A 24,879-nucleotide genomic window follows, 5' to 3' on the forward strand; every position below is an offset into this window, starting at 1 on the left:
ACCCAATTGTTTTGTTTAACAACACCACTAGTGTACATTTGGTAATTTTGAGGACACCCACTAAACCTTTTCCATCAGAAAGCAAGGGATATTTTATAAGTACCATCTCACAGACAGGATAGCACATACCACAGCTTTTGATATACGTCGTGGTACACAGGCTGGAATGAGAAATAGCCCAATGGGCCCACCGACGAGGATCGATCCTAGACCGACCGCACATCAGGTGTGTGCTTTACCACTGGGCTACGTCTCGCTCACGGCTATTCGATGTCAAACATTTGGTAATTCTGACACGTAGTCAGCAGAGGAAAATCGCTACAGTTTTCCATTAGCAGCAAGGGATCTTTTATATGCACTGCTCCCGATATTTGAATACAACTTGGCAAATCATTTTCGGGTCTGATTTTGACTTTACATTATCACAGAGTTAACCATTAAGACTGGTACGCACTGACTTCACACTGTAAGCTTTATTTTCAGTGAATTTACACATATAAAAGACAGCAGCTGTAGCCAATTAAAGTTGTTGTTTTTGTATAACGACACCACTAAAACACATTGATTAATTAATCATCGGCCGTTGGATGTCAAATATTTGGTAATATTTGACAGTCCCGGTACATTTTTCCTAATGCAGCAAGGCATCTTTTATATGTACTTTCCCACAGACTTGACCAGTTGTGTTGAACTGGTTGGAACGAGAAAAAACCCAATCAGTTGCATGGATCCACCAAGGTGGTTCGATCCTGCGACACAAACACCTCAAGGGAGCACACAACCAACTGAGCTAAATCACGCTTCTGTAGCAAATTAAATACAAATTAAGTAAGAATGGTCACTCCTTTAATGAAGATAATCTCTTAATCCAGGTGATCTCAAGCTGTCAGTTAGTTAGTATAAATCCCGCTTCTGTAGCAAATTAAATACAAATTGAAGTAAGAATGGTCACTCCTTTAATGAAGATAATCTCTTAATCCAGGTGATCTCAAGCTGTCAGTTAGTTAGTATAAATCCCGCTTCTGTAGCAAATTAAATACAAATTGAAGTAAGAATGGTCACTCCTTTAATGAAGATAATCTCTTACTCCAGGTGATCTCAAGCTGTCAGTTAGTTAGTACTGTGGAGGTCTTTTTTAAAGAACTTCTTCAGGCAGCCATGATTACCTGCAAGAAATGTAACAGTACTTTAGTTATACCAATACTACAAAGAACAAAGGGCTTATAGTCCGTCCCATCCTCATACAAAAAAGTTTCTTGTAAATGATTTCAGTTTGGTTTAGTTTTGGATCCAACAAACAATTCTATTTTTGTGTGCCTTTTAGAAAATAATCAGCTGAGAAATAAATAACTTAGTAGTATGAAAAAAGAAAATACCTGTGGGAAGGACTATACTATAGCATTAAATTTAAATTTTCTAGATATGCCAGTCATAGTGTACAGGCTGGAACGAGAAACAGCCCAACGAGTCCACCGGCGGGGATCGATCCCAGACCGACCGCTCATCAAGTGGGCGCTTTACCACTGGGCTATGTCCTGCCTCCTAAAAACAAGGGGTGTTTGTGTATATAACAGTGTGTGTATAGGCTGGAAAATATGGTATACCTTTGACCTTTCCTAACGACCGAACTGCATCTGAAGCGCTAGCATGTAGTCCTGTTCTTCGGACCATGGCTGTTCTTGAGCGTCATCCATTTCTGGGGCCCATGAATTATTTTCGACAAATGCGTGATTTTCTCCTCCAATCTCGGCCCTGCATTCTGGACAGCGAGCACGTTCTGTGGGCCGACCACACTCCCCCACAGTGTACACGTGACCTGAAATCATGCAACACAGGACTTTACTTTTTACCCCGAGACGAATATAGAGAATTCATCATGAGTGGTTTTTAATAATGGCCACCCTGGATCACCCACCCTTGACGTTGCTTCACCTCTTCCCAACCTCCACCACTGTCCCAGGATCCATTGATCGCCCCACCGCTGTGGGCCTGCCTCAACTCTGCCACACCTCCACCACTGTCCCTGGATCCCCCTGTGGGGCTGCCTCACCATCACCAGTCCCTGGTACCAGTAATCACCCACCCCTGGGGCTGCCTCATCTTCACCAGTCCCTAGGTCCAGTGATCACCCACCCTTGACACTGCCTCACCTCTTCCACACCTCCACCACTGTCCCTGGGTCCAGTGATCCCCCACCCCTGGGGCTGCCTCACCTCTTCCACTGTCCCTGGATCCAGTGATCACCCACCCTTGACACTGCCTCACCTCTTCCACACCTCCACCACTGTCCCTGGGTCCAGTGATCCCCCACCCCTGGGGCTGCCTCACCTCGTCCACACCTCCACCACTGTCCCTGGGTCCAGTGATCACCCACCCTTGACACTGCTTCAACTCTTCCACACCTCCACCACTGTCCCTGGGTCCAGTGATCACACACCCCTGGGGCTGCTTCACCTCTGCCACACCTCCACCACTGTCCCTGGGTCCAGTGATCACCCACCCCTGGGGCTGCTTCACCTCTGCCACACCTCCACCACTGTCCCTGGATCTAGTGATCCCCCAACCCTGGGGCTGCCTCACCTCCACCACTGTCCCTGGATCTAGTGATCCCCCACCCCTGGGGCTGCCTCACCTCCACCACTGTCACTGGATCCAGTGATCCCCCACCCCTGGGGCTGCCTCACCTCCACCACTGTCCCTGGATCTAGTGAATCCCCCACCCCTGGGGCTGCCTCACCTCTGCCACTGTCCCTGGATCTAGTGATCCCCCACCCCTGGAGCTTCCTCACCTCCATCGCTGTCCCTGGATTTAGTGATTCCCCCACCCCTGGGGCTGCCTCTCCTCTGCCACACCTCCACCACTGTCCCTGGATCTAGTGATCCCCCACCCCTGGAGCTGCCTCCCCTCCACCGCTGTCCCTGGATCTAGTGATTCCCCACCCCTGGGGCTGCCTCACCTCTGCCACACCTCCACCACTGTCCCTGGATCTAGTGATCCCCCACCCCTGGAGCTGCCTCCCCTCCACCGCTGTCCCTGGATCTAGTGATTCCCCCACCCCTGGGACTGCCTCACCTCCACCACTGTCCCTGGATCTAGTGATTCCGCCACCCCTGGGGCTGCCTCACCTTTGCCACACCTCCACCACTGTCCCTGCTTCATGTCCATGGTGTGGACGATCATCAGCCGCTCGTCTTCTGTGATGCCGATCCGCGTCTCCGGAACGTACTCCACCAACTCGTCCTTCACGCTCTCCGCCTCATCCAGCGAGTCCTCCGTTATTACCGTGCACTGCTCGAGATCCTTGATCACTGATCCGAGGCGTCTCATCAAGTGAGCCGGAACCGCTTCCTGGAGGTCGTCGTGGATCACTTCTCGGGATTTGAGAAAATACAGCAGGAGGGACAGTCGCCGAAGTTCGCGGTTCGCATCTATGATTTCCTGTTCTCCGAACACCGTTCTGAACTGCAATATCCACGATCTGAAGAGAGAAAAAACACTGGTTGTAGTGTAATAATAACATATTTTTTTTAGTATTTCTACATGTCGAAATGTCACAAATGACTGGTCTTAAGATGTTTTTCCATAACCTATACTTCATTTTAAATGGATCACTGACTACTGGCCATTGTCAGAGGAAATTAGCTACATTTTACCATTAGCACTAAAGGATCTTATACATGTACATTCTAACAGACAGGGCAGCACATACCGTGGCATACCAGTCACAGAGCACTGGTTTGGGATGAAAGGGTTCACCTTCATGCATTATATAAAGATGTTAAAAAGTTTCTTTTGTTTAACACCACCACTAGAGCACATTGATTTTATTAATCATCACCTACACTGTATTTAATGTTAAACATTTGGTTATTCTGACATATAGTCTGATAGAGGAAACCTGCTACATTTTCTATTAGTAACAAGGGATGTTTTATATGCACTATCCCACACAGGATAGCACATACCACAGCCTTTGAAATACCAGATGTGGTGCATTGGCTGTAATGAGAAATAGCCCAATGGGCCCACTGACAGGGTTCGATCCCAGACCAACTGTACATCAAGCGAGTGCTTTATCACTGGGCTACGTCCCCCCCCCCCCCCCCCCAGCATTAAGTAAAGAAATCTGATAGTGAATAGGCATTAAAGGGACATTCCTGAGTTTGCTGCATTGTAAGATGTTTCCGACTAATAAAATATTTCGACGATTAAACTTACATATTAAATATATTTTCTTGTTTAGAAGATCAGTGTCTGTATATTCAATGTGTTTCTGGTCATCTTAATATTTGTAAGTAGCCCAAACTGGATTTTATGTTCAAATAATTTCGTACATACGACAAAAAAAAATATTTAGGAAATAAAATGAAATTTAACCTAGTACAAATATTACGATCGAAAACACATTTAATATACAGCGACTAATATTTCATACAGAAAAATATATTTGATATGTAATTATAATCGTTAAAAAGTCTCTGTTAGTCGACAATGTCAGGAATGTCCCTTTAAATGTAAAATCAGCAAACACTGCAGTGTCTGTTCTGGTTCACATGACAACAGCTATAGTTGGTAATTCTGAACACAGCAAGGAATCTGTTATATGCACTTTCCCACAGAGGACAGCACATACTGCGGTCTTTAATTGACCAACTGTGGTGGATGCACTGGTTGGAACAAGAAAACCCCCCAATCAGTTGAATGGATCTACCAAGGTGGTTTGATCCTGTGATGCGAGCACTCAACCGACTGAGCCAAATCCTGCCCCACTTTCAACAAATATCAATTATTACATGAAATATTTTCGCCATATCAAAACAAAATGTGCCAATTATTCCTAAAATTCACAAATGGCGAATTTGTCGAGTGATAAAGCTAGCTCAGACATTAACATTAATGATGATTAATGGCAGGGCTCTCCTGTACATTGCCATATTAATTAGTTAATTGCTCATTTTCACACAAAATGGCTTTGGCTAATAAAATATTCCTTAAATTAACCACATTTTAATGATTTTCAAGGAAATACTCAACATTTTTGAAAAATTGGCTAAACGAAATGTTTTTATCCACTGTGAGCACTCAATGGGTAAATTTTAATGCATATTTTTGAGTGAAATGTTTTATTTGTATATACAAAATGACTACCTGAAAGCGTCCAAGTCGCGAGCAATTGGACTGAAGCTGTCTGCACTGCCGCTCCACTGTCTCCTGGCATCAGAAACCTTCCTCTCCATCCTGGCAACCTGCAGAAAGATGCGCACCTGATTCAACTGAGCAGCCAACACAGCTTCCGACTTGACGACCATGTGACCCGTCAACGCCTCAATCGCGGGTCGGTCGGGCGCAACAGCCATGCACGTCGCCCTGTCTACACTCGTGCTGAGTTCTCTTATTCGCTGCTCATTGCCAATGATCTTCCTCTTCACTGCCTCAATACTGTTCAGTGTTTCGTTGATGACCGATCCGTATCGGAGATTACGACGGATTGGCGTTTTACAGCGAGGGCAAACTTTCAACAGTACAGCTGTCTTGGCTTCGTCATCGTCTGACTTTTTAGCTTTATCCAAATCATCACATTTTAGCTTCTCATCCTCATCCTCTTCCTCAGGGCCTCTGACATCATCCATCCAGTGATCTAAGCTAGTGACTTCTATGATGTGCGAACAGTCTTGCAGTTCGACAAATCGAGCATTTGGATCATCCTCATTTCCAAGCCAAAGTTTGAATGTTTCGTGATCCCCGTCACAGATCCTGCACAGGCGAGGACACGGCTCTCCGCAGAGGCCAATACATGGGTGACCGCATGATAGCTGCTTCCTACAGCGTTCATCACATCGGTCTCGGTCACAAGCCTCGCTACAAAGTCGCGTACACCTCTTGTGTCTGCACGACCAGGGACAAGGCATCCTGCAGGGAACGCATGGGTCGCCACACTTCTCTTGACACATTGTATGGTGACATCGGTTTTCACAGTCTTTCTGGCATGGCGGGCAGTTACCGCACTGGTCCAGGCAGGCGTGACCACACACAAGAATCTTTCTGCATCTCAGCTGGCACGGCTGGTTCAAGCGGCCTTGAAAACAGGTTCCACATGTCCCACTGCAGAGATCACCGCAGGGTAGAACTTGACTGCAAGGATTCGTACACGGCATGATTTTCCGTCCACTACATTCCACCGAAATGTGGTGTCCACAAGATCTGTCCTCTTCTACCTTGTGAGTGCACTTAAACAGCCAAGGCTCCATCGAGCAGGGAACCATCTGTACATGATTACATTTTGGTAGGAGCTTCTGCACAGGTTTTTTACAGGGAGGGCAGCCGCGGGAACAGTGGAAACACAGACTGTCGCACGGATGGCCGTTTTCACACTTCTTGCCACAAGGCATGTAACAGACCGAATGGCTGCCACTGTGACAGGTCTTCTTACACGCATGCCCACACGGCAAACGGTTGTCACAGGGCTTCAGACAGCCACCTTCAGGCGCTCTCGTGAAGTCTCTCGGTTCTTTTGCCTCAATGCCTTTTCCAGTCCTATGCCGTGGACAGACCAACTGCAGGCTGTGACTCAGGTATTTTTCATTTCTGGCCTGCGTGATAATATTAAGGAGTAGATCACTTTTGTCTGTGAGAAATCTGAAGTTGCCAAGAACATACATCCCGTGTTTAGCTCGAGATAAGGCAACACAAATTCTGTTGTCAGTTTTCAGAAAACCAATACTTTCTCCAACCTCAGCACTCCGAACTAGCGACACTAAAATAATGTCATTCTCCTCTCCTTGAAAGCTGTCGACAGAAGCTATTCGGACACCTTCGAACCTAGATTTGGGCATAAGCAATCTAATGACGTTGATCTGAGCTGAATACATGCTGATTATTGTGATCTGCGATTGACTGTAGCCCTGCTTGAGGAGATACTCGCACAGACTGACAACGTACTCTGCCTCCTGCATATTGACACAGCTCAGAGTCTCCCCGTCGATCTCGTGTAGGTACTCGTGTTCAATGAATGCAATGTTCTGACTCACACCTCTCACATCTGGGAAGGACTTCACCGACTCATCGTCCTCCAGTTCCGGGTAGATGGCCTTCATCACTCGTGATATTTCCGGCCGCATCCTGTGCTGCCACTTGAGACAGTCCCAGTGCAGCTTGCAGTACACCATCCGCTCGAAGAGGGAGATCTCCAGGTTGAAGTCTCTGGCCAGCTTGTGGACGGTCGGGTTCGGACGCAGCTGTTTGTGGTCCCCGATTAGAATGAGGTGCTCACAGCCACGGCTGAGAGTGGAAATAACGTGAGCCTCCAGGACTTCAGCGGCCTCTTCTACGATGACGATTTTAGGTCCGATCTCTTGCATGATGCTCTGGTATCTCGCAGCGGCTGTGGTTGTCATGCCAACAATCCTAGCTCTTTTCAGGATCATCTTGTCTTCTTGCAGGAGAGATTCCTTGTACCTTGCACAGACACGGTGATATTGTTTCTCCTTGTCTCTGATCTGCCCGCGGGCCTGGCGACACAGACAATCCACCCAGTACCTGTACAACCTCCACCGGTCTTTGTATCGCATATGCCATATGTTGTCAATTCTGGAAGCTTCAGCTTCTGGCATTCGATCCACGCTGTCAATTTTCCTAGCAAATCCCCTTTTAAGGATTCGTTTCCTTCTCTGTTTCTCATCCCACTCAGCTTTGACAGACCCAGTCAAGTATGTTTCCGATGATACATCCAGTTTTGTCACTTCAAAGCCCATAGTCTCCATTCTAACTTTGATAACATCAACATCTAAGTTAGCAGAATCATCAAATTCAGATAATTCGTCAAGATCATCCACCTCCAGCAATCTTAGGCTTTGAGCAGTTTCAGCCAAACTGACAACATTGATAACTTCTTCATCAACAGAATTGTCTTCCTCTTCTGGAGGTTTCTTCTCTTGTAGATTATCAATCCATTGCATGTCTTTACTGATGCCAAGCCAATCGGAAATAATGCATGACTTACTGCTTAAGCTGTAAACCTGATCAACAGGGAAGAAAGACTCTTGTTCTGTGGTCATATATTCTGTCAGACATCTCTCGTGAACGATTTCTCTCTCGGCCACTTCTAGTTTGGTTGCAATACCATGAATGTCACCTTTCAGTGCTGTCATCGTCTTCATTATTTCAACTTTGTTCGCATGAACCTCCAGTGGTACACTTCTGGTATCTCGGGCCCTCTGCCTGGCTGTTCGAAGGTTGCACTCTTGTAGTATGGAGCTGTCACTTTTGCTTCTGCTTCCAACACGAATTAGCATTCCTTTAAAAAATTTCATAATACCCTCCAGAAACTGATCAAGAGCATGGTTTGTGTAGCAGACGACAAGAATGGGTAAATTTTCACCTGTGTTCCAAATGTTCTGATTGTGCAACAGAGCCTTCATGATCTTCAGCCCGAGGTAAGTCTTGCCAGTGCCAGGTGGTCCCTGGATTAGAGCAAACTCCTTGGTAAGGGCATTCTGCAATGCCCGCCACTGTGAATCATCCAGATGGAAGGTATCTGCAGATGGCCATTTGGAAGGATTGTTTAGTTCAACAGCAGCAGCAACACTGGCCTTGTCGGAGAACTCCTGACGAAACAGCTGCATGTCATCATCATCTCTGAGGCAGTAGTTTTCATCAATCAGTGGACGCAAATCATATCGTGGGTTCGGCCGCTCCTGAAGGTATCGTGGTAGCCGAATGTCAGACTCGCATCTCACTATGTATTGTTGGAATGGAACATTTCTGTCATTCAAACGTTTCATTCCTTCTAGAACATGTTTGTATGCTTCAAAGTAGGCCGATGATTCCACCATTGTAAAGCGCATATCACGTGGAAGGTCTGAAATTAGGACAGATTCACGCTCAAACAGGACATCAACAATTCCAAATTTCAGGTCTTTCTTCTCTCGCTGGTCGACTGTAGCAAACATGAAGTGGTCCACAAAGCGATCAGACGACAGACACAGAAGTGATCCAAACATGAGTCGGCGAGAAGTGGCCCAGTTGACTCGCGTTGAAGGTGGCAACTCGAAGGAGAGGCGATAGCACAGACCGTTGTGCGTGCACACAGGCCTCACAATGTGGACATTGTAGTATACATGACTACGAAGAGGCGACGACTTTCTGCTTTCATCCCCGAGCTGGGTTTGAAATGCGGCAATGCTTTCCTGTAGTGGAATGATGTAATCGGCTCGCAGGAGACGAAACTGTACATCGAGATAGTGCTCCAAGTTGTCATACCGTTCAGCTACGTTGTTTCGCCGGAAGAACAGCCGCTGAGGACCATCAACCAAGAGTTCTTGCTTTGCAGGATATATCGACAGCTCTCGGAAATCTTCAGGGGGCTGGTCACCTTCAGAGTGCACGCTGTACTGGGCACCACGACCAGCACTGCGGATTTCTGGCGGTCGCGTCCGTGTCAAGACATTTGTGATGCTACACATATCCTGATTGAGATTTTCATCAACCATGCTGGTGTCTGACCAGATCTTCTGGACAAGAACCGTCACCAACTGCACCTGTTTCATGCTCTCTGTTGGCATCTTCACCAGCAGCTGTTTCAGTAATGGAACACAATGTCTGATGATACGTTCTTTATGTGTTCTGTCAGTACCAAATGAAATTTGTGCCAGGAATCCATACAAGATACTTTCTATAAACGGGGATTGCAGGACCAAACTCAATATTTCATTCACTTGTTCGGGCATTGATTCACACTGACAAGCCTTGCCAAGAACTTCTAGTGTAAGCGTGGTGGTGTCTGCATCCATACTAACGTCCTTCAGAATGTTATCCAAGCCACCATTAGAACGACTCAGAGACATAACAATCTGTGAAGCATCACGGGTGGACAGGTCTCTTAACTTATTCAGAGTCAGTTGAGTGACACGGACTTGAGTACCTGCTCCCCTGTAGAGAGAGAGAGAGAGAAAATTATTATACGTACATGTACCTGTTTCTTGTAAATCAAAGTTTAAAGTTTGTTTTGTTTAACAACACCATTTCATTCATTTCAACCCATACTGATGGAAAGAAATACAGGAACACATCAAATTGTAGACCAAATGTAATTCACTACTAGCGTAGTAATGTCTGTATTTCATACCAAGTTGTAATTTGGGATTGAATGTCTGTAGTGTTGAATGTGCGGAAAAATATCCGCCCGGTCCCCCCTTCACCTGACCCTAACCCTAACCTTAACTCCAACCCCAACCCTAACCACAGCCATAACCCCAACCCTAATCCCAACCTTAACCCTAACCCTAACCCTCAACCCTAACTAAAAATAATAATGGAGGGGACCGGGCGGATATTATACCGAATGTGCTGCCTATATGTTCCCAATCAGCTTCTGACAATATGAATTGATTTTTGATGCAGTCATTATTTCTTGTTGCTATCTGTGTGATCCTTTATTTCTTTCCATCAGTATATTTCCGTGCTTATAGCCAATTAAGGTTCAAGCATGCTGTCCTGGGCACACACCTCATCTATCTTGGCTGTCTGTCCAGAACAGTGGGAATTTTTCAGTACTACTGTATTTCCTCTAAAATTACGACCCTCTAAAATTTTGACCCTGAGCTCAAATATTGAAAATACCATCTTGGAGAACAAAAAGTGTTACCAGTATCTAAAATTAGGCCTGGCGCTCAAATTAAGAAATTAAAACAAGATTTATACTATCCATGTATATAAACCACTAAAGTATGTTTGCATATTTAGGTCCGTAAACTATTGTCAAGTGATTTATCTTAATAATTAAATATACACTATTTATTTAAATAAAATTTATAAATGTATCCATAAACTGTTTAAACTATCGCCACAATTCAACATAATAAACTGCAATAAAAAATAATAAAAATTCTTAATGTTATTTAAAATTTATACAAATAAAAACTTTTATTCTTAATTTTGTTTTAAATATTCGATCACAAATGTTTAAATTGTGCTAGTGATAAGGGTCCTATAGTATATTATTATTAACAAAAACAGATTACTGATGAAAATAGATTACCTTGGTCTATGTAAGCAACACAATTAGAAATATATTGGTCTATGTAACCAACACAATTAGAAATACCTACAAATAACTACAAATACCTTGGTCTGTGTATCCCACATAATACAAATACCTTGTTCTGTGTAACCCACATAATACAAATACCTTGGTCTGTGTAACCCACATAATACAAATACCTTAGTCTGTGTAACCCACATAATACAAATACCTTGTTCTGTGTAACCCACATAATACAAATACCTTGGTCTGTGTATCCCACATAATACAAATACCTTAGTCTGTGTAACCCACATACAAATACCTTGGTCTGTGTAACCCACATAATACAAATACCTTGTTCTGTGTAACCCACATAATACAAATACCTTGGTCTGTGTATCCCACATAATACAAATACCTTGTTCTGTGTAACCCACATAATACAAATACCTTGGTCTGTGTAACCCACATAATACAAATACCTTAGTCTGTGTAACCCACATAATACAAATACCTTGTTCTGTGTATCCCACATAATACAAATACCTTGTTCTGTGTAACCCACATAATACAAATACCTTGGTCTGTGTAACCCACATAATACAAATACCTTAGTCTGTGTAACCCACATAATACAAATACCTTGGTCTGTGTAACCCACATAATACAAATACCTTAGTCTGTGTATCCCACATAATACAAATACCTTGTTCTGTGTAACCCACATAATACAAATACCTTAGTCTGTGTAACCCACATAATACAAATACCTTGTTCTGTGTAACCCACATAATACAAATACCTTGGTCTGTGTATCCCACATAATACAAATACCTTAGTCTGTGTAACCCACATACAAATACCTTGGTCTGTGTAACCCACATAATACAAATACCTTGTTCTGTGTAACCCACATAATACAAATACCTTGGTCTGTGTATCCCACATAATACAAATACCTTGTTCTGTGTAACCCACATAATACAAATACCTTGGTCTGTGTAACCCACATAATACAAATACCTTAGTCTGTGTAACCCACATAATACAAATACCTTGTTCTGTGTATCCCACATAATACAAATACCTTGTTCTGTGTAACCCACATAATACAAATACCTTGGTCTGTGTAACCCACATAATACAAATACCTTAGTCTGTGTAACCCACATAATACAAATACCTTGGTCTGTGTAACCCACATAATACAAATACCTTAGTCTATGTAAGCAACACTATTAGAAATACCTTGGTCTATGTAAGCAACACAATTAGAAATACCTTGGCTATGTAAGCAACACAACTACAAATACCTTGGTCTGTGTAAACCACATAAGACCGGATTTTTTTTTTTACTTGTTTCCTATTACATGCTGGAAAAATATAGGGTAAGTAGGTAGGAAAAACATTTTATTTTGGAAAATAATTTTATTTATGGATATTAAATAAAGGTGTTGACTACCGGTATCCAAAATAACCTCTGCATGTATAGAAATGCATTATGCAAACTAACAATACCATTCATCACAGTGTTTTCCCTAGAAATGAAGTAAGGCATGGTAAAGTGACGTTTTGGGGGCATATTTTATGTGCAATTTTAAGTATAAGGGCTTTTTTTCCCATTATATAATTTTCAAAACGACAAAAACCGTATGGCCATTTAAATTTTCTATATCTATTTCATAACTTAATTAAAAAAAGGAAATATGTAGTACTATCCACATAGGTGTGTTTAAAGGCTTCTTTTTACATGGGCAACTTATAAATTTATAAAAGGCAAGGCATTTTGATTTTGAGGGCAACATGGTGCTAACCTATCTGTGGGAGAGTACATACAAAACACCCCTTGCTGTTTAATAATAGGCAGGTTTACTCTCATACTAACACTTAACTTCTGTACTTATCCAGGACAGTAAAGTAAAGTAAAGTTTGTTTTATTCAACGACGCCACTAGAGCACATTGATTTTTAATCTTATCATCGGCTATTGGACGTCAAACATATGGTCATTCTGACACTGTTTTTAGAGGAAACCCGCTGTCGCCACATAGGCTACTCTTCTTTACGACAGGCAGCAAGGGATCTTTTATTTGCACTTCCCACAGGCAGGATAGCACAAACCATGGCCTTTGTTGAACCAGTTATGGATCACTGGTCGGTGCAAGTGGTTTACACCTACCCACTGAGCCTTGCGGAGCACTCACTCAGGGTTTGGAGTCGGTATCTGGATTAAAAATCCCATGCCTCGACTGGGATCCGAACCCAGTACCTACCAGCCTGTAGACTGATGGCCTGCCACTACGCCACCGAGGCCGGTTATATCCAGGACAGACTTGGTTGAACCATAATTGGATAGAAACCAGTAAATAAGTTATAACAATTTCTTTTAATGAAAACTGACAAGAAGGGTTCTATATTTATCTGTCGAACAATAACATTTAAAAAAATTGTGATGAATATTATCTTTCCTAGTGTATCTAAGAAATGGTAGACTTACCAATTTTATAATTTGCAATGTTAGTTTTATTCTGTATGCATCCAGTATTAAAGTACACACTTGGTTTGAAGCAATCAATTGGTCCATTGAATAGAAATGCAGTACAAATGCTCAGGATGCTCAAACGAATGTTGAAAAGTAAAGTTTGTTTTATTTAACGACGCCACTAAAGCACATTGATTTTTATCTTTAATATCATCGGCTATTGGACATCAAACACATGGTCATTCTGACACTGTTTTTAGAGGAAACCCGCGAAGTTCCCAGTGACCACTTACAAAAAATGACGAAACACACTGAGATCTTACTGACATATTTAATCATTTGATTTGGCAGTAAACTCCATCAGTATCGGTAAACATGCATTCCCTCCACTAGTTTATCAGAAGGTCACTAAATTTCTACAAGGCCAGTTTGTCGCTGGAGTAAATCATTAAATATAGTTATTATTATTATTATTATTAGTAGTAGTAATCGGAACACCTCGCTACGCTAGATATAGAGTAAATCGGAAAAGATCGCATATATTCGTGAAAACAATTTTCCGACTCTTCGCCCGATATCTCACAAAAGTTACCGAACTTCAATTTGAAGGGAAGTAACTCCATCAATCAATTGTTAGAAGAAAACATTTCGTGGCTAACGGGTCGCCAATAAAACTAAATTTGCGACAGTAAAACTAAAACCACCGATATACATCCGCAATTGGAAAACACAGTAGGGTTATCCCCTAAATAACACCAAATTTGTGCTTGTGATAGTTTTGGAATGTTTTCGTGGAAATTGTTGTTATATTAAAAAAACATTTTTGGATATATAAAAAACGTTTTAGGGTCGGCATGCAGGTTCAAATTAGGGTCGGTCGGGTAACCGGAAACAAACAATATTTTATGATATGCCTAATACAAATACCTTAGTCTATGTAACCAACACAATTAGAAATACCTATGTAACCAACACAATTAGAAATACCTATGTAACCAACACAATTAGAAATACCTTGGTCTATGTAACCAACAATTAGAAATACCTATGTAACCAACACAATTAGAAATACCTATGTAACCAACACAATTAGAAATACCTTGGTCTATGTAACCAACAATTAGAAATACCTATGTAACCAACACAATTAGAAATACCTTGGTCTATGTAACCAACACAATTAGAAATACCTATGTAACCAACACAATTAGAAATACCTATGTAACCAACAATTAGAAATACCTATGTAACCAACACAATTAGAAATACCTATGTAACCAACACAATTAGAAATACCTTGGTCTATGTAACCAACAATTAGAAATACCTATGTAACCAACACAATTAGAAATACCTTGGTCTATGTAACCAACAATTAGAAATACCTTGGTCTATGTAACCAACAATTAGAAATACCTTGGTCTATGTAACCAACAATTAGAAATACCTTGGTCTATGTAACCAACAATTAGAAATACCTATGTAACCAACACAATTAGAAATACCTTGGTCTATGTAACCAACAATTAGAAATACCTTGGTCTATGTAACCAACACAATTAGAAATACCTTGGTCTATGTAACCAACAATTAGAAATACCTATGTAACCAACACAATTAGAAATACCTTGGTCTATGTAACCAACAATTAGAAATACCTATGTAACCAACACAATTAGAAATACCTATGTAACCAACAATTAGAAATACCTATGTAACCAACACAATTAGAAATACCTATGTAACCAACACAATTAGAAATACCTATGTAACCAACAATTAGAAATACCTATGTAACCAACACAATTAGAAATACCTATGTAACCAACAATTAGAAATACCTATGTAACCAACACAATTAGAAATACCTATGTAACCAACACAATTAGAAATACCTATGTAACCTCTGTTGATGACCTCCTTCTTCCTCCATTCCGGAGCTTGAAGCTTTTCTCTTAATGTATGTTCAACTTTCTGAAAATTTAAACAACATTTTTCTTTATAGAGGAAATAAAATACATATGCTGGGTTAGCACTGCAAACGCAGAACTATAGAAAGAAACAACTAATAGTTATATGCAAGGTGTAAGACAAATTGCCAAACGCAGAACTATAGAAAGAAACAACTAATAGTTATATGCAAGGTGTAAGACAAATTGCCAAACGCAGAACTATAGAAACAAACAACTAATAGTTATATGCAAGGTGTAAGACAAATTGCCAAATACGACTTAAAGTTGTACAGTGTATTTGACGAAGAAATGACACAATACCTTTGTATGTATAGCTATTACTAAAAAACAAAACATATTCTGTTTAGCTACATTTGTAAATGTTACTTGAAGTTGACACATATTTTTTTTTATCAAAGTTGCCAAATTAAAATTAATTTTTTATGTCCAGGTTTAACCCTAATTATTATGCTACCTTTTTTTTAAATAGGTGGTACCATAAAGTGAAATATTTTCGCGTGCTAATATTTCGTGATGGACACCTCAAACTAGGGACTTTGCAGGAAATAAATCTGTAATGATACGATCAGTGAAAAGAAAAACCCCCACATTCTAACAATGTAAGTGCATCAGTTATGCTATTCTCATTTCAGCCAGTGCACCACGACTGGTATATCAAAGGCTGTGGTATGTGCTATCCTGTCTGTGGGATGGTGGATATAAAAGATCCTTTGCTGCTAATGGAATAATGTAGCGGGTTTCCTCTCTAAGACTATTTTCATGTCAAAATTACCAAATGTTTGACATCCAATAGCTGATGATTAATAAATCACAGTGCTCAAGTGGTGTCGTTAAACAGAACAACTTTTTTCAAGTTATACTTTAGTCCAAACTGAAACTAGTACAGAAACCAAGATCAGGCTCAAATTAGAACCACTGTCAGGGGTGCAGAAATGAAAAATATTTCACTAGCCCGCCGGACCAGAACCAACTAAAATTGACTAGCCCGCCAGAATTTCTACAAGTCCGCCAACCTATAGAACAATATATTATTGTTTAACATATTTAATGACAACGTGATCAACATCACGTGGTAAATGAACGAAATCAAACCCCAAACCTTTATTGACAAATCAATCAATTTTGAAATATTCTGATAAAGACTACTTTTCACATTTCTTTCATATAGATTAACACATTTCAAGTGGAATCCTGCTAGTATTTAACAGAAGAATATATTCAAAACACACCGGCAGCATACTTTGAACGTACGAATACTTTTTTATAGGAACTATATAGACGTTTGAACGTCTCTAGCTGTTTCTGGGGAATGAGGCTAAATGGGAACCACTATCAAAACAAAACCATATTCATTGGCCAAAATGGAACCGATTTGGCCATAATGTCAACTAAATGTACTGATGAAAATGGTATCCTTGTTCTTTCAATGTATTGGGGTAAGTAATTAATATAGCTGTTTTATTGAAGATATTATCGTTCACAACTTGTTAATGCCGTTTTAGCCATACATTTTTTAATTTTTGGTTCAGTATAAGTCAAATAGCCTTAGATTTTGGTTCCATTTAGTTTGGGGTCGATTTGGCAGGGTTCCATTTTAGCTATAACCCGTTTCCGGAATTTTGCGCCTGCGTAGTTCGGAACTCTGAAGCCAGCAATGCGGTATATGTATTGTTGACAAACTTGTATATTGGTTACCATTCTGAACTGTTTGTTTGAATGGTTTTGAATTCTGGCAGAGTTGATGTGGAGTCATGGATTCAATGTAAAAATAAATAATAATAAAAAATAAATAAATACATAAATAAATTTAGTTGGTCCGAAAAAGACGGATCGCCCGTCGGACCGGTAGTTGCATTTTTTAAACTCGTCTGTCAGGAATTTGTACTCGCATTTGGTGAGCAGGGGAGTACTTTCTGCACCCCTGACTGTATATCACATTTGGTGAGCAGGTGAGTACTTTCTGCACCCCTGACTGTATATCACATTTGGTGAGCAGGGGAGTACTTTCTGCACCCCTGACTGTACATAGAGTTATAATCTACCTATAGGTAGTCCAAAAAAACAAGAAGTTTGTTTTGTTTAACACCACCACTATAGCACATTGATGACATCATTTTATATGGGCAAGTTGTCTTATTGAACGTTATATTGTTTATGGATAAAAAAAAATCCAAATAAAGTCTAACGTTTTAGTGTTATTATTAGCCTGTACGATTCAAATTTAATTATAAGTATTGTCCGTTATTTCTTTTACGTTCATCTGGGTATGAAGAAAAAAAATCATTGGCAAACCGATTGACAGTTTGCACACAGTGTTCAAGATTTAAAAATTTGGGCAGTATCTCAGTTGGATACTAATGTTTCAAAATCTGGTATCCTACCTGAGAATTTAGTATCCCACTTAAATAAAATTCCTATATATAACATCGTAACAAACTTAGATGACATTGTTACTTAACTTCACCAGTAAATGCTGACTTTCACTGTTTCAGTGAAAAATAAAAACTCAGGATTAAAAAAAACCCAAAACATTATATGGTATCCCGGTGGTATCCAAAATTAAATTCTGTTATCCCTGGGATATCAGGATACCATTAATCTCGAACACTGGCAGATGATTTTTTTTTTTTCACACCCAGATGAACATAAAAGAAATAACAGACAATCCTCAATAAGGTTGGTAGGTACTGGGTTCACAGCCTGGTACTGGCTCCCACCCAGAGCAAGTGTTAACTACGCGTACGGTACTCATGGGTAGGTGTAAGACCACTACACCGACTTCACTCTCACTAACCACTAACAATTAAACCACTGTCTTGCACAGACAGCCCAGATAGCCGAGGTGCGTGTCCAAAACAGCATGCTTGAACCTTAATTGGATATATAAGCATGAAAATAATTTTTGTTTAGGTTTTCTGTCAATTGTTGTTATTTCCTGTTAATATAAAAAAAAATGTTTTAGGTGGTTAGGACCAAATTATTATTATTATTTTTTTAAATATATATTTTAAAGGGACATTCCTGAGTTTGCTGCACTGTTTATGATGTTATCGACTAACAAAGACTTTTTAACGATTGTAATTACATATAAAATATATGTTTCTGCATAAAATATTAGTGGCTGTATATTAAACGTGTTTCTGATCGTTCTAATATTTGTACTATTGTCCGAACCAAATTGTTAACAACTACACAAAATTACTCTCCTACCTTTAATTGCCGTTAGATTTCCTCCAAAGTTTGTCCAGACACAAATCGCAAAAAAACCCACTACACATATACAGTGCTGTCCGGTGTATCGGCGCACCTAAGCATTCAAGGACCATTTTCTATGTGAACACTGTGAAATACTTAATAAAATGTGTCTCTCACCAATGAAGCAGTGCATAATCTGAAATACACTACAAATTGTTTTATGTCTGTAGTAAATAAACATTTTAAAATGGTGCATAAATATAGGCACACCCTTGTATCCAAAACGATTTGCATGTCCGGTGATTCGGCGCAGTAGATGTGGATCGTTGACCCCGCTATTTACTGGCCTACTTCGCGTTTATATAGACGAAAACAGTTGAATGATTTATTTTGAAATTATGATATAATTATTGATAATTCTAAGAAAAAATTAATTGCATCATTAACAATAAATATGTTGATACTTGATTAACCATTGAAAAAGAAATTGAACTTTAATTCGTTAAAAATACCGACAACATGACAACTTCCTAAGCATACTTCAGCAAAATATCAAGTGCGCCGAATCACCGGACGCGCCGATACACCGGACACGGTTGTACTGATTCCACACACGAGACTGCAACAACGTCACCAATATCGTCTTTGCTGAGATTGCATAGGAAAAAATACATGCAGTTTTCTGCCGTCTGCCATGTTGCTTGTTTATGGAATACTCTTCAAGAGGGGTGAAAACCTCCAAAGTATGTGACACAATTAATATGAAATCAATGATCTCTAGTACGTGGTATCATTAAAAAAAAATTAATAATAATAAAAAATAATAATAAATAATATGACGTCATCACGTTTGCTTTTATATCATAACATGTTATGACGTTGTTAGATTAAGTCCTATCCTTTCACCCCTCTTGAAGAATATTCTAAAAAAAGTAAAAATGGCAGCTGTCACAAAATTACATGCTTTTTGCCCTATGCGCTCTCAGCAAAGTCGATATAGGTGACATAGTTAACATCTGGTATGTGGAATATGTGTCATTATAATGGGTTTTTCAAGATTTCTGTCTGGACAAACTTTGGAGGAAATCTAACTGCAATTAAAGGTAGGAGAGTAATTTTTCGTAGTTGTTTACAATTTGGTTCGGACAATAGGTTAAATTTCATTTTATTTCCAAAAATGTCACTTTTTCGTAAACTTGTACGAAATTATTTGAAGACAAAATTCAGTTTGGGCTTCTTACAAATATTAAGATGACCAGAAACACGTTGAATATACAGACACTGATATTCTAAATAAGAAAAATATATTTAATATGTAAGTTTAATCGTAGAAATATTTTATTAGTCGGAAACATCTTACAATGCAGCAAACTCAGGAATGTCCCTTCCATCAGTAAAGCAAAAAACCCCAAAAATCACTATCATTCTTGAAATATTTAAAAATTGTACACCGTCTATAATAATTTAGAATCATGAAAAAATAAATAATAAAATAGTTCAAACAAATTCAATATAAATTATGAAGGCAAAATGTTTAATGTTTTGTCATGCATCTTTTTTTCGATGTAGTAAATATAGAATAAAAGGTAAGCTAACAAAAATAAATGTCAGTTAGTTCACCAAGGTAAACATCTACGGTCTGGGTTTTTTTTTTTTTTTTTTTTAACATTTTGACATTTATTGGAACTGCAATAAATATCACAATAATAAATATCGTGCCGGAGACGTTTATCTTGATGAACTAAAATGTCAGTGACATTACCATGGTTAGTACTTTGACCCAGGTCAAAATTTTCTGGCAGAAGTAAACCGGATGTAGGCCTAACGTGCCAGACAGGACAAGGGCTCTGCTTATAAAACTTAAAGTCTAGACTTTTACGTAATGCTATTTGAAAAGCCATGGCGTTAAAGCCTGGACTTTATTAAAGTTTTGACTTCAACTTTATAAGCACGGGGCCAGATGTAAGTTCAGTCAACCGCTTGTCGCTAACGTTCGCTAACTTAATCTTACGCTACACAGTAAACCGAATTACCACTTCAAATAGTTCGCGGACGTTACCGAAACGTTTTTCGGCTGAACTCGGAGAGATTTTAAACATTCAACCCATTGCGTTCAGTTGATGCAAGCGCTTCGTGGAGACTAATTTTCGAGTTCAATAAATGTAAATTAATATGATTTGAGAAAGGAACCAGTCTAATCATTAGAGAGCGCATGCATGCAATATAATACTCCTGTACAGAACGCACATTATTACAAACGTGAATAGTACGAAACGAAGGCGACAGCGGAAGAATTTACAACCAACTGGCATTTTCTACCTGCTTGTAGCCTAATGAAGGAATGGAATAGAAACCGATCACTTTAATACCAATAACGTTTAATTATTGATAGAACCTGTTTTCATTTTCACGAATTTCCGTGAAATTGGTGACGTGACTTCTAAAAGTACGAAAGTGAAGACTTCCTGGAACCAACTCTACTTTCACTTTCGATATTTTGTGGTGACAGTATTGGATATAGATTTAGGCCTACATTTAAGAATAGGCCTATTCATTCCAGTACAATAACAATATCAGTATAATGTATTTAAACCTATTAATTCTTAATGATTGAAAACTTAGCTTACAAATTTTAGCTACCAGTTAATACATTCAATTGGACATACATACAAAAATTTAACAAATGACGACAATGTACTTTGCACAATTTAACATCGATTAGTACAAAACAATCATCACTTTATTTTACGTACATTACATACACAATTAACTTACTAGATGTCTTCTTGTTGACTGGCTTCATACGTAATGGAACTAGTCAAATACTGTTCACGCAGTGTATCGACACACGAAAGCAGCCTTCCCAAGTAGGACGTAGCAGTTCTCGCAATCTGACTAATCAAAAGGGAATTGCCGAACACGTGATTATTTGTCGCGAGCAACAAAACTTTAAAGCCGCAATATCGAGAATATACTTCTATTTATTTTACCATCCATAATTAATGTAGCTCATACTTTTCTTCCACGTATTGTGGTAAACAGAAAATTGAATGAATGAAAGAAGGAAGGAAAGAAATGTTTTATCCGCCGAGGGGGTTCGATCCTTCGATCAAAGCACCACAATCGAGAGCTTTACCTACTGAGCTTGATCCTGCCCCATTTTCATAGAAAATAAATGTTGTATTGAAGGAAGGAAATGTTTTATTTAATGACGCATTCAACACATTTTATTCAGAGCACGGAAACTTGGTTTATAGGCGCATCTATAAATTATGTCACACGTTAACACATAAGCGCAAATACAACAGCTAATGTTACCGGGTTTTATACACTAATGGATTTCTTCTGCTAGCGTGCCATTAATTGAAATGTAATACAGCTAATGACAAACCCAGCACTGTTAGGTAGAACAGAAAGAAAGAAATGTTTTATTTAACGACGCACTCAACACATTTTATTTACGGTTATTGGCGTCAGACATATGGTTAAGGACCACACAGATTTTGAGAGGAAACCCGCTGTCGCCACTACATGGGCTACTCTTTCCGATTAGCAGCAAGGGATCTTTTATATGCACCATCCCACAGACAGGGTAGATAAACCATATTCGTGCATTTTTGTTTATTTCGGGCAAATATCAGCCTGCCTGCCCGCCCACTCCCACCCCTACAAAAATGAAAGCCCGTACGCCTATACCATGGACACCCCATAACACGCCCCCCAAACCTAAACCAAAACAACAACCCCCCAAATCCTACAAAAACAGGCAACCTCCCACAACAATAACAACAAAAATCGACAACAAAGACCAAAAACAGAGACACCCCCCCCCCCCCAACAAACTAAAAACATTGTACACCAGTTGTGGAGAGTGCAAAAGAAGTTTTAATAAAGCGCGCGCTTGATGCGCGGTTGGTCTGGGATCGATGGGATCGGTGGGCCCATTGGGCTATTTCTCGTTCCGGCCAGTGCACCACGACTGGTATATCAAAGGCCGTGCTATGTGTTATCCTGTCTGTGGGATGGTGCATATAAAAGATCCTTTGCTGTTAATCGAAAAGAGTAGCCCATGAAGTGGCGACAGCGGGTTTCCTCTCTCAATATCTGTGTGGTCCTTAACCATATGTCCGACGCCATATAACCGTAAATAAAATGTATTGAGTGCGTAGTTAAATAAAACATTTCCTTTTAAAAAAGGACGATGAAAGTGACGTACGTACATGCACGTGTGTGTGTGTATGTACGCGCACTTGTGTTTGATATTAATATAAGGTATATTAATATATAATATTATGCACGTGCACATGCATATTATATAAGTAGGTAATTAGATGGTGAGAAACTAGACGGGTACATACTACATACAATTATAAAGTGTCTCCGCAAACTAAAACAGTGGTAAACTCAACATTTTTACACCCTCCTTTTCAAAGTTTGGGACCGTCCCCGAGAAGACCAGAGGCGGATCTTGGGGCTGGGGGGGGGGTTCAGGAGTCCGTCCCCCTAAATTTTGCGACTGTTATAATTTTATTATATATTAATTTTCATTTTTTACGATCCCCTCCAAACCTCCCCCAAAGTTTCATTGGTATTCCGCCTCATGTCATTGGGGCCCCCCAAAATGGATTTTCTGGATCCGCCACTGAAGACCGTATCTTCGTTATTTCATTGCACTGAACTTGACCTGTCTGTGATTGTGTCGTAACCTATACGTGTGACAGGCAGTCCGAGGTATGCAATGTCCTGACAGCTTCCATAATTAATGTCCGGCACCGATCATCGCGGGGCACTGTCGTTAGATTTCGGACACTCGCGGCGTCGACCACGGCAGAGCACAATGGGACAACTTACTGTGGTGTCGCCGCTCTTACTGCTGTTGGTATTCAATGTTCTCGGACGTGGATTTCCCTACGGTTTTCGCCCCGCGCTGCAGCCTATGTTTTCGTTTGTTCCGATGTCGCCGTCGTCGTCGTCGTCGTTGCCGTCAGCTGCGTTAATGAGCAGACAGTCTGAGTTGCAGGTAAATTCTAATGTATATACAATGTATAATTGATATCTGGGGATAATGGGATGTTGACATGATGCAAAGGTTTAAATTGAGACTTTAAAGTGTAAGTTTTGTTTTATTTAACGACACCACTAGAGCACATTGATTAAGTAATCATCGGGTAATGGATGTCAGAGGAAACCCGCTACATTTTTCATAATGCAGCAAGGGATCTTTCATAATTATGCACGTTCCCACAGACAGGAAAGCACATACCAAGGCCTTTGTCCAGTTGTGGTGCACTGATTGGAATGAGGAAAAACCCCAATCAGCTGAATGGATCCACCGAGGTGGTTCGATCTTGTGACGCAAGCACCTCTAGCAAGCACTAAACTGACTAAGCGAAATCCCGCCCCGAGATGGGATGTTGACACGATGCAAAGGTTTAAACTGAAATTTTAAAGTATAAGTTTTGTTTAACGACACCACTAGAACATATTATTTTATTTATTATTTATCACCGGCTATTGGATGTCAAACATTTGGATGTCTTAGAGAAGAAACATCAATTTTTTTTCATTAGTAGCAACGGGTCTTTTATGTCCACCACCCCACAGACAGGATTGCACATGCACATGCCACGGCATTTGATGCACTAGTCGTGGTACACTAGCTGGAACGACAAATAGCCTAATGGGCCTACCGACCGCGCATTAAGCGAACGCTTTACCACTGGGCTACGTCTTGGTGTTAGTGCTTTTCTCCCATCCCTTTTGTTCTGTCTTCAGTACAAGTTAATAGCGTTGTGATTAAGCAGGGCCGTACCCTCCGGGGGGCAGGGTGGGGGCAGTTGCCCCTCCCTGAGAATCTCACCTTTTTTTTTTACTCCAGAAAATAGCATGCACATCTCAGGATTTAATTTGTATAGTGTTTCATTTGTTTATAAAAAGTAGTGCCCCCTCCTATGATTTTGATCAGGGTACGGCCCTGTTAAGCCACCAATCAGTCTTTGAGGCCGGAACGTGCTGGGTTCGGGTCCTAGTAGACGATCTAGTGTAAAGTGAGTTGACCGCTCAATGAGGGATGTCTAAGGCCTAGCTACGCCGACTTGTCTCGTAAACCAAACTGACAATTCACATAACCATTAGTCCAAATCCAATGGGCAGACATTCCGAATAGCCGAGGTATGCCAATGTGAGTGTGCACGAACCTTTCATTGTAT

At 40.4% G+C, this 24,879-nt stretch overlaps 1 protein-coding gene across 1 annotated transcript; it reads right to left on the reverse strand.

The window, feature by feature from the left end:
• Nucleotides 1-829: 829 nt before the first annotated feature.
• Nucleotides 830-21,548, reverse strand: LOC121375888 (NFX1-type zinc finger-containing protein 1-like). The gene is made up of 6 exons (XM_041503579.1): nt 21,446-21,548; nt 15,398-15,476; nt 5,150-9,928; nt 3,127-3,479; nt 1,605-1,816; nt 830-1,166 (listed from the first exon to the last, which is right to left on the reverse strand). The coding sequence occupies exons 2-5, from the start codon at nt 15,433-15,435 to the stop codon at nt 1,617-1,619; spliced, it is 5,370 nt and encodes a 1,789-aa protein (XP_041359513.1). The 5' UTR covers nt 15,436-15,476; nt 21,446-21,548; the 3' UTR covers nt 830-1,166; nt 1,605-1,616.
• Nucleotides 21,549-24,879: the final 3,331 nt, after the last annotated feature.

This window comes from Gigantopelta aegis, chromosome 1 (assembly GCF_016097555.1).
Source record: "Gigantopelta aegis isolate Gae_Host chromosome 1, Gae_host_genome, whole genome shotgun sequence".
Classification (NCBI taxonomy): domain Eukaryota; kingdom Metazoa; phylum Mollusca; class Gastropoda; order Neomphalida; family Peltospiridae; genus Gigantopelta; species Gigantopelta aegis.